The sequence below is a fragment of the Apiotrichum porosum genome, assembly GCF_003942205.1.
Source record: "Apiotrichum porosum strain DSM 27194 chromosome Unknown scaffold_1, whole genome shotgun sequence".
NCBI classification, from domain to species: domain Eukaryota; kingdom Fungi; phylum Basidiomycota; class Tremellomycetes; order Trichosporonales; family Trichosporonaceae; genus Apiotrichum; species Apiotrichum porosum.
The window spans coordinates 1,564,433-1,579,626 of record NW_021167108.1 but is presented as its reverse complement, the minus strand read 5'-3'; the positions used below and the strand labels follow the sequence as shown (position 1 = coordinate 1,579,626).

General features: G+C 60.8%; 3 protein-coding genes across 3 annotated transcripts; 1 reads left to right on the top strand and 2 right to left on the bottom strand.

Moving 5' to 3' along the window:
- Positions 1 to 1,644: 1,644 nt before the first annotated feature.
- Positions 1,645 to 6,878, bottom strand: INO80 (putative DNA helicase ino80; the record flags this gene model as incomplete). Its single annotated transcript, XM_028616388.1, has 3 exons — positions 1,645 to 3,701; positions 3,754 to 6,796; positions 6,861 to 6,878. The coding sequence occupies 3 exons, from the start codon at positions 6,876 to 6,878 to the stop codon at positions 1,645 to 1,647; spliced, it is 5,118 nt and encodes a 1,705-aa protein (XP_028480245.1).
- Positions 6,879 to 9,689: 2,811 nt separating this feature from the next.
- On the top strand, positions 9,690 to 11,840 carry EHS24_000561 (uncharacterized protein; the record flags this gene model as incomplete). The annotated part of the gene is made up of 2 exons (XM_028616387.1): positions 9,690 to 9,891; positions 9,940 to 11,840. 2 exons carry the CDS (start codon positions 9,690 to 9,692, stop codon positions 11,838 to 11,840), a joined length of 2,103 nt encoding a protein of 700 aa, XP_028480244.1.
- A 138-nt stretch (positions 11,841 to 11,978) lies between these two features.
- Positions 11,979 to 14,506, bottom strand: EHS24_000560 (uncharacterized protein; the record flags this gene model as incomplete). The annotated part of the gene is made up of 3 exons (XM_028616386.1): positions 11,979 to 12,049; positions 12,098 to 13,222; positions 13,276 to 14,506. 3 exons carry the CDS (start codon positions 14,504 to 14,506, stop codon positions 11,979 to 11,981), a joined length of 2,427 nt encoding a protein of 808 aa, XP_028480243.1.
- Between the last annotated feature and the right edge of the window lie 688 nt (positions 14,507 to 15,194).

Sequence of the window (15,194 nt, the reverse complement as noted above, 5' to 3'; positions counted from 1 at the left end):
GCCAGCATGTGGCCGTGGCCATGTGGGTCGCCTCAAAGGACGCGGCGGACGGCGGACGGCGGACGCAGCATGGACCGTCCGTCGCACGCAATGATGGCACATGGCCAGCTTGACCAGTAATAAATAGGATCGTAATGACTACAATAGACGCAATCGCTCTGCCCTCCAGGAGCGACCGTCCGGAGCTCAGGTGCAGCGAGGGCGAGGGCCGGGGTGGAGAGGGAGGGAGCGAACACTGCCCCGGTGGGCAGCTTATCCTTATCCCAGCAGCGCCAGTAATCGCAAGCGATAGTCCAACGTGGGCAGCACGCACGCACGCACGCACTGCGTATCCCGAGCAGTGGGCCAACCAACATCCAGTCAACATCCAACACCGAACAACCAACGACCAACGTCGCTGCAGCCGACGGCAAGCGCAGAGCGAGCGCCACAAATGCACACTAGTAGACCACTTTGCGTTTCGTTCCACCTACTCACCTATGTCGATGCACCTAGTCTTGCTCGTCCACCACAGGCGCGGTCGTCACGCAGACAGACGCACATTCTCTCTCCCTAGACTCCATTGCACCATTGTCCTGCATCTGTAGCAGGTTCGAGAAACAGGTAAAAAAAAAAGCCACCCCCAGTCCCCCCCATGCCCATATGCCCATATGCCCATTTGCGTGTCCCCGTGCGCCTGTCACTTTCCGCAAGGTAGACCCGGACGCCGCGGCGCTCGGTACAGAGTACTCGCGCACTCGCTGCTGCTGCTGCACACGCAGGTAGAACAAAATGCGCCGCGCTCGCGCCAACGTAACCCCTTCCTTCCTTCCCTTCGGCCTTCGGGCCCTTCGGCGCCTTCGGGGGTCGGTGCGGCCGGTGCGGGTCGGTGCGCACCGGCGCCACCGCCGGGTACGCGCGCGGCCAGGAGAAGAGACGCAGACGAAGAGGAAGACGCCCGCGCCGGGGATGGCGATGGCGCCGCGCCGCGCCACTGTGGGCAGTCGAGATACATACCTGCCGCCACGATCGGGCGCGCGGTAACGGCCACGGGGGCCAAGACACCACGGCCTGCGCACGGCTGCGCTTGCCCATCCGCCCTCTCGCATTGGCATTGGCATTTGCATTTCATGCAGGAGCAGGAGCAGGAGAGGAGAGCTGGAGAGCTGGGGGACCGGCAGTGGCGCCGGCAGCGTGCCTTGCGCTCGCGCCGCGTCTTGCGCCATCATCGCAGTGTTTTTTCCCTGCGGTATAGATTCCCTGTGTGGCTTCATGAACAAGGCAAAGGTCAGTGCACGCTCTGTCTCTCGGTTAGCGTCGTGGGCCGTGCAGAGAGGAGAGGGGGGGGGGGCATTGCGGCCTGAAACACGCTCGGCGTGAAATTAGTTTGAGGGAAGAGGGGGGGAACGCGATCGCGAGTGAGTGAGTGACAAGGAATGATGGTGACCAGGGATCCGGCGATGAGGATCGACGACGACCGCGCGGCGGGGTCTGCTTGGGGTTCAACGGTGCAAAATGCATCTAACTACATTGCCCACCGGCCAGCGGCCTGGCGGGACCTTATGCCTGGGTATATCTCACAACATCATGCGTAAACGGTGCGTGTGTGGGTCCGGGGTGGTTGGTTGGTGGGTTGGTGGGTTTGGAATGATGGTGTCGCGTTCGTTAGATGGGGAGGCCGTCGGGCCCGAGCGCAATCTTGACCTTTTTCGCGCGTGGCTTGGCCTTCTTGCCGTCCTTCTTCTTGGCCGCCGCGCCGGCCTTTTTGGGCACAGGTGTGCGCGCGCCACTGGGCGCGCGGTCGTCCATGTCGTCGTCGTCGGCTGCGGGACGGGCGTTGGCCGCCGAGAAGAAGTCGTCGCCGTCGTCGTCAAAGTTGCCGAGACCGTCACCAAAGGCCGAACGACGCTGGGTGGCGGCGCCAAAGGCCGGAGCAGTGTAGCCGTGGGCCTCGGCCTGTTTGCGCTTGGCGACCGACTCGGCGAGTTCCTCGTCGTCCATGAACAGCGAGGCAATCTCGGCCGGCTTGGTGACGTCGTTGATCGACTTTTGGCCAACGACAATGTCCTGCACGTCCTTTTTCGCACGGGCGAGCTTGACAATACGGTCCTCGATCGTGCCGCGTGCAATGAGGCGGTAGACGGTGACCTGTTTGGTCTGGCCGACACGGTGCGCGCGGTCCATGGCCTGTGCGTCGTTGGAAGGGTTCCAGTCGTGGTCGTAAAAGACCACAGTGTCCGCAGCAGTCAGGTTGATACCCAGACCACCGGCGCGGGTACTGAGGCAGAAGACGAAAATGTCCGGGTTGGTCTGCCACGACGTGACCATGTCGCGACGGTCGCCAATAGCGGACGAACCGTCGAGGCGGAGGTACTTGTACTGCCTGTAGATGAGGTACTCTTCGATGAGGTCCATCATCTTGGTCATTTGGAAGTAGAGCAGGACACGGTGGCCGCCGGCCTTGAGCTCGCGCAACAGGTCGTCGAGACGAGCGAGCTTCGCCGAGTCGACAATCATGCGCTTGATCTGCGGTGCGCTGAGCGTCGAAATGGGCGTCTGGTACGCTGGCGATGCGCCGAGGAGACCAGAGGGAGGGACGCCGGGCACGATGTGGTCCAGCTGCGCCACGGCCAAGCTCTTGTCGCGCTCGCTGGGCGTAACGCCGTACAGAGCCGAGTGGACAGTCTGGTCGTTGGCCAGACGCTGCTGCGTGTCGACAAACGAGCGGCTCGAGACCACAGGGGTGATGGGCGGTGCAACGGCATCGACAGAGGCAAAGCGAGCGCCGCCGCGAGAAAAGTACGACTCGTTCCACACCTGCGTTGTAATGTCGCGCAGGGCAGGGAGGCCTTGCGCGGCGGCCAGCGGCACGCGCGGGGCAAGGGGGTTGTACTTTTTGGACGAGGCAGCAAACGTAGCGTCCGAGATGAACGGGCCCTTGACGACATATTCGTACGAGTCCTCCGAGCCCTCGAGCAGCTTGACCAAGGGGTGGGCAGTGGCACGGTGGTGTGTCTCGGCAGGCGACTGGTCCATGATCCGGAGGAAACCAAAGTTCGAGTTGTCCTCCTTGAGCGACGAGTTGATCCAGTCGGTGCTCCAAATGTTGAGCAGGTTGTTGAGGACGTGCGTGTCCGAGCCCGCGAGGCTCGTCTCTCCTGGCCGGTTGAGCTTGCCGCCGTCGGTCCACACAATCTTGGGCAACGGCACCTCGATGGCGTTGCGCCACGACTCGGGGCAGTATAGCAAGTCGCCCTGGCGGTTGAGGTTACCACTCTGGCTAAACGTGCCAAACATGAACGGCGATACAACGTCGGCGCGCTCAAACAGGTCGGGGTGGTTGCAGACCTTGCGGAACTGCATGACCAAGTTCATGAGCGACTTGGCACTGGCCGAGTCGGACGAGTTGTTGGCCTGAGCAATGAGGTCCGAGATAGAAACACGCTGGCGCAGAGCCTTGTAGATCTTCCTCTGGCGGCCACTCAGGTCGACGAGGAGGTCAATCTCAATCTTGTCACCAAGCTCCTTCTGGACGTGCTTCTTGACACGACGCAGCATGAACGGTTTCAAGATCATGTGCAGACGCTTGAGCTGTTCGGGCTTGAGCTGCGACTTGTCGGCACCACTGGCGGCGTTCTCAATGTCCTTGGAGAACCATTCGGCAAACTCTTCGTGCGAGTCGAACAGCTGGGGCATGATAAAGTGGAGAAGCGCCCAGAGCTCTGTGAGGAGAATTGTCAGTTGCTAGTCGTGCAGAAGGTGACCTCAACTCACCGTGCATCGAATTTTGAATGGGTGTACCCGTCAGCAGAAGACGGTTACGGCAGTCGATCGAAAGAAGCGACTTCCAACGGTTTGACGACGAGCTCTTAATGGCCTGCGCCTCGTCGAGGATCATGTACTGCCACTTCATGCCGTGGAAGTACTTTTCATCCATGACAGCCAACTGGTAGCTGGTGACGAGAATGTGGAAGGGCGAGTCCTCGGTGAAAGTCTGGTTCTTCTTGTTCCAGATACGACGGAGGGTCTCGCGGTCCTTGGGCGAACCCCAGTAAGGAAGAGCCTTGAGACGGGGCACGAAACGGGCCAGCTCTTGCTGCCAGTTGTGGAGTGTCGAGGCTGGTGCAATGACCAGGAAGGGACCCCACAAGTTGTGGCTCTCGGCAAGGTACGCGAGAAGCGAGATGGACTGGATAGTCTTTCCGAGACCCATTTCATCGGCAAGGATACCGTTGATACCTTGCTCGTAAAGGTTTCCGAGCCAGGTGAGACCCTTGAGCTGGTACTCCTTGAGCTGGGCCATGAGCATCTTGGGCTGGGTGATGGTGACACTGTTGTCACCGAGCGACGGGTTCTGGAAGTTGAGCTCGTCGCCGTCCATGGTGTCATCGTCGAGCACCTTGCCGTTGGCGTTTTGCGTGGCGTCAAAGTCGCGAGCGCGGTCCTTGTTGGCCTGGATGGCCGCCTGGGCGCTCTTGGCTGCGTGGCGACGCAGGTTCTCGTCGTCGTCCTCGTCATAGTCGAGCTCCTTGAGCGGCTCGGTACCGTCCACGCCGTCGAGCTCGTGACCTTCGGGAGGAGGACCACGAGGCGTAGACTCGCCGTCGTTGCCCTCGGCCTCGGCAGTCTTGATCTTCTTGCCGATAAAGTGCGAGTACAGCTCGGTCTGGGTGAGCAGGAAGTTGAGCTTGCGGGCTTGACGCTTGGATTCGCGCGCCTCTTCCTCGGCCTTTGCCTTTTCGAGGGCCTCTTTCTCGGCACGCTTGCGCGCAGCCAGCTCGTCCTTTTCGTTCTTGCGCCAGTACACGAGCATTTCGCGCATGACCTTTTTGCCCTTGACGGCGGCGTCCTTGTTGATCTTGGTCGACGAGCGGTACGTGGGCTTCATGTTGCGCTGGCTAAAGGCGTTGCGCACAACGGCCTGTGCTGTACGCAGACAGTCTTGCTTGGTAGCGCTGTCGTATGCCTGGTTGACACGGTAGACCCTGGGAATGTCACGGCAGATGGACATCCAGACCTGGCGCTGGATCTCGTCGACAAGACCAAGGCGGACCTTGGCCTCGGACTCGGACACGCCGCGAGGGTCGTACGTGTTAGGAATGTGCTCGGGAGCAGGCGGTGGCGGAGGAGGACCGACTTCTGACACGTTGTCTGCAATGTCGAGGTCGCCAGCCTCGGACTGGTCGCCCGCGGCCTGCTTCTTGCCTTCGCCGCGCTTGCTGGTCGGCGTCTCCTTCTCGCCCTTGGGGGGACGGGTCCAGCGGCCCTTCCCAACCCCAGGCTCCTTGGCCTTGCTTGAGCGCTTCTTGGTAGTGGAGATGGGGGTGTCGCCATTCTCCATGCCAGACGGCTCGTCGTCGGTGTGGGGAGGCTTGATGTCGTCGAGCTCGGAGATGATCGCCTCCTCGGCAAGGTCGACAGCGTGCTGCTTCTTCCTGCGCTTGGTTTTGGGCTTGGTAGGCGCGGGGCTGGCCTCGCCGCCATCCTCGAGAAGGGCTGCAATGTCGGCATCCGCCTCGCCGTTGAACGTCGTATCGCCGGCGTCGCTGTCCTCGACGGCCTCGCCGCGAGCGACACGCTCCTGCATCTTGCGCATCGCCTTCCAGCCCTTGGCGGGCCCAGGCTTCTTGCGCATCGTACCGTCCTTGCGCAACGAGGCGGGACCGTTCTTCCGCAGCCACATCTCGTCCTGGACCTGCTTGACGTCGTCTTCGGTGAGACCGCGAAGGTCGTTGACCTCGACCTTGGCCATGACTTCGAGACGAGTGAGGCCGCATGGCCACACAATTCCATTGGGGTCGCCAGGGACAGTGATCTCATCGCGTGTTTCGTCACCGTCAATGGCCGAAGAAGGGGGCATGGGGCTGCTTCCTTTGACGTCGCCCTCGACCAGGCCGAGAAGCTCATCGTCAATGGCCGCAGACGACACCTTGGGCTTGCGCTTGTACTTTTTCTTGGGGATCTCGATACCAGCGGCAATGGCAGCCTCTTTAGCCTGGCGTTGAGCAATACGCGTCGGGTGGTCCGCGGGCCAGCCCTTGCGCTTGACGGGGACCTTGACAGGACGCTCGTCGCCGTTCCCGAGGGCAGGCGTCCAGTGGACGATCTGGGATGCTTCGCGCTCACGACGCTGCTGGAAAAGGCGGAGGTGCTCTTGCCAGACCTCGTCGTTGGCGGTGAGGCCGTCGTCGGGTCTCATCACACCTTTGCGTCCCGAGTTTGCGACTGTTGGTGTGGTCGTCTCGACAGGTTGTGGCGCCGGCTCTGGCGAGTGACGACGGTCTGAGCCTGCGCTTGACTCTGGGCGCGAAGGAGACGCGCGTCCGTTCCGCCAGCCCGAGGGTTCAAATGGCTGGAAAGTTGGAGCGGAGCGAGAAGGTGCAGGCGGAGGGGAAGGGGAACGGTATGGGTATGAAGATGAAGCGGAGGGCCCAGGACGCGACCGCGGGCGGTGGCCATGATGACGCGAGTCATCATAGTTGTCGTAGGGGTCGGCTTCGGGGCCATCATACGAGGTTTGACGCTCATACGAACCACTGCGGTCGTATGAAGGCCCACCTTTGGTGTCACCGCGGTGGAGGTAACTCCGACCAACATCTACAGGCGCAGCTGCACTGTAATAGTCGGAACGGCTGCGTGCAGCGTATGGCGGGGTATCGTAGCCACCGCGAGACTCGGCGGCGTAGCTGTAGTGCGATGACTGCCTGGGAAGGTCGCCGCTAGGACGCGAGGACCGAGGGGGCGACGCGGGCGGAGGAGAATTGACGAGTGCAGATAAAGCCATGCGAGAAGCGGGCGTCGGACGCGGAGGCGATGGCTGGGTAACAATGTCAGTACTGGGTGTGGCAGTGGGCTTCGACGACGACAACCAGCTGACGCACGGCTCGGTCAACGTTCATGCTTACTGATCCGAGTGCAGAATGAGACTGGACGGGGCTAATGCTGGGCGAGTGGTGCCGCTGACGGCGGTGCGCGCCACGCTCGTACTCGACCATCGCCAGTACCTATAAACGCGTGGTGGATGGATAGCAACAGGCGTTTGAGGCGGGGTGACCGACGATGGGTGGGAATGAGGATGTGGGTTGAGCGGCGGCTGCTGGTGGGTGGGGGGGACGGGGGGGGGGAAGAACCCCGTTATGTGGGCGGGGCTGCCCAAAGGGTTGTCAACTCTTTGGTTGACTGTGGGTGGGTTGGTGGTTCCACTGGGGTGTGGGTGGTGGGTGGAGGTTCCGTGTGGTGGGTGTTGGGCGAGGCGTGCAGCTGGGTGGTTGGGTGATGGATGGCGGGGTATGCAATGGTGGATGGAGCGATTCAAGGTGGGGATGTTGGGGGAATCTGGGAAAGAACAAGGCAGATGTGGGTGCTGTGACTAGGAGAGGTGGGGGGGTGCCCTTTGCTCGGCCGGCAGGCCTGCTGTCGTGGTGGGTGAGATGCCCTCCTTGCCCCCTCTCCTGGCGCCGACTGACCCCGTCGTCTCTCCCTTTGGTTGAATCCACCGATCCACAACGACGCGAGTGTAATCGGAGCGACTAAATGTACCATCCCAGATCACACGTCATTCTTTCACACACACAGCCCATTTTCAGTGTGATAACCCCTCTCACATAACAAAACCTTGATGCGTCGTCGGCCCGCCCGCTCTCGCTTTTTTCGTGCGCGCGCAAGACACGACCGAGACCAAAAAGGTCACAGCCGTCAGCCTCTCGGTCGCCCCCGGCTTTGTGTCGCCTTCCGGTAAAAAAAATGTGGGGGCAACACCGTGGTGCCGTGGGGGGCGTCACTTTTCACCCACAAGACACCCATTCCGTTGTTGCGCTTCTTGCAAAGAGTCCAGCCCCTCTCCCTCCTCCCTCTCCCACAATGCACAAAATGGTGTTGCCAGTCGCCACCACCTTCCACAGTTGTACAGTTGCCTTGTCTTTGTTTTGTTATTTCGTGCCAACGCAATATGAAGCTACACTTGTCATTGTTATACCCATTAGGCAGCCTTACTAATGGCCAACATTACAGTGCATACCTATGTCCTTCTTCCCAACTAACGGTGCGACAGAGCCTGCTATTTGTGTATGGGACGACTAGAGCTGACCGATCGAGCCTGCACACAGCCTACGTCGTCGCACACCGTTGCTTGATTGACGACACCATGGTGTGGTCAGGAGCACCGGCCCACACGAGAAGCAGCCGGTCACAGGCCACAGGACAGAGGCCCGAGCACATTTCAGTCTCATTGGCACACACCATGCAGCCTGCGCTGCAACTGGTTACATTATATGGAGCACCGCCGCACCATGAATCAGGGGAGAAGGCAGGACCATGTGGATTAATCTGTGCAAACAGAGCTCGATCTGCGCACTGCGACATGCTCGGCTGCGGAAACATTCGCACATGCTGGCCTGCTGACCTTTTGGTCCAGCTTGGCCGAGTGTTTGCCACACAAGGACCGCAACGAGTTAACGTCATCACGGCTGAGGTGGTGCGACATTTAGACCAGATCTTGCTAAACACGCCTCCATTTTGACCGCGGCGTCTCACACCGGACACCCTACCGTTGCTCACATCTGGCGTTGCCGTCAGCAAAAAAGGCGAGGAAGCGCCGGTGAAAACGGGTCTCCGTGTTAACCGCACACGGTTCGGGCCCGTCCATGCGTCCATGCGTGTGCGCTCTGTCCATCGGCAAACGGACGGACGTAGCGTTTTTTGATCGCGAAGAAGTCATTTCCCAGGCACACCCGTGGGATTGGCGCGCCTCTGCGCAAGGAAACATGTCGGTACCGTGCCTGGATCACGTGAGCGGGCCACAGATACCACCCATACGTCTGGGTGGCCGTCACTTTGCACGCTTGGTGTGTGCTTGTCATCAGCTCTGTCAGCTTGTGCATCCAGCATCAACTCTGAAACCTGCAGTGGGTCTTGAACGTATACGCTTTTTGTCGGCTGTGCGGCAAACCATACAAGCTGCAAGCGAAGGTCGATTCCTTGACAAATGGCCGTGTCCGTTAAGTCCATTTTGGCGGCGCCACGGATGAAAAGGAAGCATTTGCAGTTGCTCCGAGAGTCCCAGAACCCACGTATGGTCACTCCCTCAGCATTGTTGCGTCCAGCTTGTCCGGACACAGTGGCGAGAACAAGAGTGCAACTTATGCAATGTGAATGCAGTTCGGCGTCCGCCTATCGCTCAGTACAAGGACGCGGCCGAACGGAGGGCGGAGGGAAGCGCTGAATCGGAGGGAAGGTGTGATAGATCCGCACCGGCCTTTGTTAGCCGTCACCTATCTCTCCATCATCCACGACTCCTTGTCTACTGATCCACTGAACTGCTAATCAACGCGCCTATGACACCGCAGTCCTCCGGACAGGACGGTCATGTTGTAAGGAGAGACACAAGACGATAATACTCGTTGACTGCGGTCCTGCGGACCACTCGGTGGTTGGATCACCGGCCTCAGGCACCACGCAAATGCAACTGCCGCTGGCTCTGCCGCAATTCCACTCCGGAGCGGTTACCCACCACAACAACCGACGGCTCCTCCGGCCACCTCCTCCACCGAACGGGGTCCTCGCACAGTGCCAGCTGCCATGACCATCTCCGAGATAAACCCCGGAAGAACGGTCGTTGTTGCGGCAAGGACAGGGGTGGAGGGGACCTGGGTCATAAAAGGACGCACTCGAGGGCCGTCTTCCCTCGACACGACTCTGCACCGACACTCACAATGTCCATCACCAAGTTTCTCCAGATGAGCGAAGAGGACCGCCGCGCTATCCACACTATCCGGTGTCTCGCTGCCGACCTGTGCCAGCAGTTCAAGGGCGGTCACCCCGGTACCGCCATGGGCGCGGCCAGCATCGGCGTCGCGCTGTGGCGATACCTCATGAAGTACAACCCTGCCAACCCCGACTGGTTTGCCCGTGACAGTGAGTGCTAGCCCAACCGCCGAGGTGTGTCTTTCCTAATGTTTGCAGGGTTTGTCCTGTCTGCCGGCCACGCGTGCCTCCTGCAGTACATGATGCTCCACTTTGCAGGCTATGAAGAGTGGTCACTGGACGAGGTCAAGAAGTACCACGCGCCCAACTATGGCAAGGCGGCCGGCCACCCCGAGATCGAGTACCCGGGTATCGAGGTCACCACCGGTCCCCTGGGCCAGGGTATCGCCAACGCCGTCGGCCTCGCCATGGCTGGCAAGAACCTCGGAGCCACCTACAACCGCGAAGGTTTCCCGCTTGTCGATGGCAAGGTGTGGTGCTTTACCGGCGACGGGTGCTTGCAAGAGGGTGTCGGACAGGAAGCCATCTCGATGGCCGGCCACTGGGGCCTCGACAACCTGATCCTCATCTACGACAACAACAGCGTCACCGTGGACGGCTCCATCGCCAACTGCTTCACGGACGACTCGTCTGCCAAGCTCAAGGCTACCGGGTGGCACGTGATTGACGTTGAGAATGGCAGTGACGACCTGACTGCCGTCGTTAAAGCTCTCGAGACCGCCAAGAACCTCAAGGGCAAGCCGACGTTTGTCAACATTCGCACCGTTATTGGCATTGGCGCGGCCAACCAGGGCAAGGGCAAGGTCCACGGCCAAGCTCTCGGCGATGCCGACGTCGCCAACGTCAAGCGCCAGCTCGGCTTTGACGCCGACGCCAAGTTTGTCGTCCCCTCGAGCGTGTACGACTACTGGACCGAGACCAAGACCCGTGGAGCCGCTGTCGAGGCCGAGTGGAACGCGCTGTGGACCAAGTACCAGGCTACGTATCCCAAGGAGGCGACTGAGCTGCGGTCCCGTATGGCCGGCAAGCTCGAGGGCTGGCAAGAGTTGGTTCCCCCCAAGAGCGCCCTCCCTACTGCTCCCCAGCCCACGCGCAAGTCGAGCGGAATCATGGTCGAGGCCCTGGCGCCCAAGTACAACTCGTTCATGGTCGGCTCGGCGGACCTTCTCGAGTCGACGTTTGTCTCGTGGCCGGGCATGACCGAGTTCCAGAACCCCGAGTCTGGGCTTGGCGACTACTCTGGACGCCAGATTCGCTACGGTATTCGCGAGTTTGCCATGGTGGCGGTGGGTAACGGTCTTGCGGCGTACCAGAAGGGCATGTTCTTGCCTGTCATGTCGACCTTCTTCATGTTCTGGCTGTACGCTGCGCCAGCTGTGCGCATGGCGGCGCTCCAGAACCTCCGGTTCATCGGTATCGCCACCCACGACTCGATCGGTATCGGCGAGGACGGCCCCACCCACCAGCCCATCGCCCTGGCGACCTTTTACCGTGCTCTCCCCGGTATCAACTTTGTCCGCCCCGCCGACGCCGAGGAGGTCATTGGCGCGTGGCAGCTCGCGCTGAACGACGAGGTCGAGCCGTCGCTCTTTGCGCTCTCGCGCCAGCCCGTGCCCCTCCTCGAGGGCTCGAGCCGCGACGGTGTCGCGCGTGGCGGCTATGTCGTGTACGGCTCCGCCAACCCGCAGCTCACCCTCCTCGCCACTGGTGCCGAGGTGTCGCGTGCCATCGATGTTGCCAAGCTGCTCGAATCCCGCCTGGCCGTGCGCGTCGTCTCCCTCCCCGTCCTGGCCCTCTTTGACCGCCAGCCGGCCGAGTACCGCCGCTCCGTCATCCCAGCGTCCACGTCCCTCGTCGTCGCTATCGAGGCGTGGGCATCGTTCGGATGGGCACGGTACGCGCACGCCGGCTGCCACATGCACACCTTTGGCGTGTCGGCGCCTCAGGACGTGCTCTTTGAGCACTTTGGCTTTTCGCCCAGCAACCTCGCCGACAAGATTGGCAGCTATGTGGACAAGTGGCGCGGCGACAGTGGCAAGCTTGTCCTTCCCGGTGTGGGCGAGTTTGAGGAGCTGCTCGAGGGCTATGCTCAGCACTAATTATGTAGAAACAGTTCCGTACAGTGTAACATGCAGCACTACTGCGTTTTTCTATTGTACAACGACAAAGGTTTACAGTTGGGGAAAGGGCCCACCCCTATTGTGGGCCAGGGAGAAAAGTGAGACGGGGAAGGAAGGTTACAGAGGAGGAAGGGTGACGTTGGACATGCCGGGCAGGTCGAACCGCAGCGTCATGAGATCCAGTTGGGCTGAAGAGTAGTCAGACCAGCACCGACTTGATCAGATTGTCAACTCACAGATATCCATTGGCGGTGAGGTTTGCGGGAGGGGCTTGCTGTTACTGGTCGTCCCGCTCCCATCCTGGCACCTACGCTGGACGAGGCCGGCGTCAGGGATGGAAATGTACGTCTGGAGCTGTTCCTGCACTTCGGTAATGTCGAGCTCGTCGGCGTGGATTCCAGAGATACGCTGCGCAAGGGTACCGGCCACCCAGGCGACACCAGACCAATACGTTGTCTGCCGCGCTAGACCTTGTTGCAGCGTTGAGATTGAGGTTGTTGCCACAGACGTGAGCATGGTGCGGAAGAGCTCGATCTGGCGGGCGTCCTTTGCGTTCCTCAGTCGTTCGGCGTTTGTGGTGCCGCCATTAGCCCGGGTGTCGTCGCCGCCCTTGTTTTCAATCTCCTTGATGTAGCAGCAGCCCGCGACGTAGAATGCCTGGTTGACAAACGGGAGCGCCAAGTAGGCATACGGGTTGATCACGTCGGCAAGCACGAGCATGTCGCCAATGGTGCGCGCACTGTTACGCCACACGTTGGCGCCGCAGACGGGTGTCTGGTGTCCGCTGGGCATCGTTGAACGTCGAGGGTGCCGCGTGTACTCTACGCCTGTGAGGTAGGCGGATGCAATCTGCATGTGCATCCAGAGATGAATGTGCAGGAACATTGAGTCCTGGTGCGCGTGGCGGTGAGCCTGGAGGTTGGCCACACTCCACTGCATGCCCTCGGGAAGCGTGTTGTACTCTGCAACGGCGGCCGCACGGAGCGCTGTAATCTCCCGTTCCACCTCGCCGACCATTTGAGGCTCGACTGGCGCGTTGAGCAGGTTGATAAGAGTGCCGTACGCGAACATTTGGCGAGCGGCAAACGGGAAGGGAGCGCCAGGAGCACCCGGAGTTGTCGCGTTAGGGTGGACGTCTTCCTCGGTAGGCAAGTCCTGCGTGATTTCCTCCACGCGGAAGGTCGTCTGTCGGCCAGTACCAAAGGCAAGCGCATAGTCGAGTAGCATGACACTCCAGAATGTGAGCCTGTTCATGCGTCGTTCCTCTGGAGAAATGTTGTCGACGGTTTTGAGGTGCAGGCCCATGTCAATGGCCATGCGCACCGCCATGCCCGTGTACATCCACTCTTCAGGCTCAGAATCTGGTTTCGCCCGTCAGTATGTATATCACATAATCTTGTAGTTAGTCACTCACCATTGCCGAAACAAATGTGGCCGAGGAGACAGAGCGCAATCACTGTCTCGCGGGAAGGAACCGCCAGCATGTTGGGGAGGAGGTCCTTGGCACGCTTGAGGAAGATGTTGCCATACTCGTGCGGCTGGAGGGGCGCGAGGGCAATCGCGGGGTGCTCGGAGAACCTCGCCGCCATGGCGGCAATGCAGTTGAAGAGGAACACGCTACCGGACCCGGCTTCGAGGTCACGAAGTAGTGCTTCACGTTCAAGGGCTGGGAACTGGCATCCGAACCGCTCGGAAAACACATCGAGGAGGTGCTGCATCACTGGTGTAACCGGCATGCCGTCCGTGCCGAACATGTCGTCGCTGACCAGACCTGGCGCAGGCGAAGGGTACGTTCGTGGCTCGTTCTCGATGCGAACCTTGAGCGAGAGACGTTTGAGACCAGGGGCAATGGCTGTTGGGCCGTGGGGACGCCACCAAGTGATTTTGACGATGCGGCCATCACCCGTCTTGGGAGTACGGAGACCGTGGGGTAGCTGTGCAGGACTGGTGTCGTCGCTGCTGCCTTCCTCGACTGTCGGGAGTTGCGCGCTCATGGCCATGATAAACTGTTCTGGATCAAACCCATCCAGCCCTGCCAGCGGGAGCGTGAATGGGTTGTTACCAAAGTCCACATTGTTGCTGGTGAGCGACAGCGAAGTGGGCTCCACCGTCGCGGGCAATGGCGCCCATCCAACCGACGACAGGTCCCATGGCGCCGAAGAAGGCCCCGCTGCCCCCGCGTCCCACTCTTCAGCAGCATTTTGTGAGGCCCCACTTCCTCCACGCTGTGCCTTTGGGGGTGGTCGACCCAATCCGCGCTCCGCCATGGACGCTAGACGCTTTGCGCGACTCCGCTCCTTTCGAGCCTGGCTGCTGCGTCCATCCTCGGTTGGCCACTGGCACTGGATCTTGTCGTCCAGGCAGTTGGGACAAGGCGCCGGCGGCATGCCGCCGCACTTGCACTTGCGCGAGCGACAGGGAAGACATGCCTTCTTGGCGCGCTCCACCTTGCGCTTCTTGGGGCCGAGGTCGCCGTCGTCGTCGTTTTCGCAGCTGTTGTCGTCGCGGTCGCGGTTGGGGCCAAACTCATATGGTGTGTCGCCGCCGCCGCCTTCGCTGCCATCCTCCTCCCCGAATGGTCTCTTTGTCGATCTCAGAGTGTCAACATCCGCAAGAGTAACAGGTTGCGTGTCGAGGCCGAGCATATCGTCCGCGACCACCGTATGTTTGTGTATTCACTGAATGAGAGTGAGTGATGTGGTAACACTTGATCCCAGCGTCGTTTGCGTTGGATGACAGAGCCATGCCATTCACCGACGTAAACCAGTAAAGGTCCGCGTGGACGCCTCTTGCTCCTTAAACTCCTTTCCTTCCCGGGCTTCTCTCTCCCTCCACACCGTCCGCCGACTGCCCAGACTCGTGGTGTCCTGCCCAGCCCAGGTATATTTGGCCAGGCCTGTCCCTGGGGCGAAGAGCAACCGAGAACACGACAGTCGGCCACCTGCGACTTTCCCGGGACGATGAAGAGCGCGGACTGTTGTCGGCCGTTGCTCTTGTGCGCCCGCGCGTTGCAAGAGCATCGTCAACGCGGGTCCCCCACGGCCCCAGCGCCCGTCGTGGCCCGCAAGTTGCCGCGTTCCGCTTGGAGCCAGTTAACCCGGGGTTTTCCCGTGTTGAGTTTCCTTTCTCGCACCTATCCGGCTGTTGCGTCGGCAACATGTCGAACAGGTGGCCCAGGCAAACGGTGCATCTTTCAGCCGGAGTGGACCTGAAGCTGGGATGCTCCGGGCACAGAAACATTGGCCCAGAGGAGCCATGCCACAGCCAGCTCGCATCTCCCGACGGGGCGCTCCATTTCTGCCAGTCATGGTGCCGGTCGACATGCCGGCCACC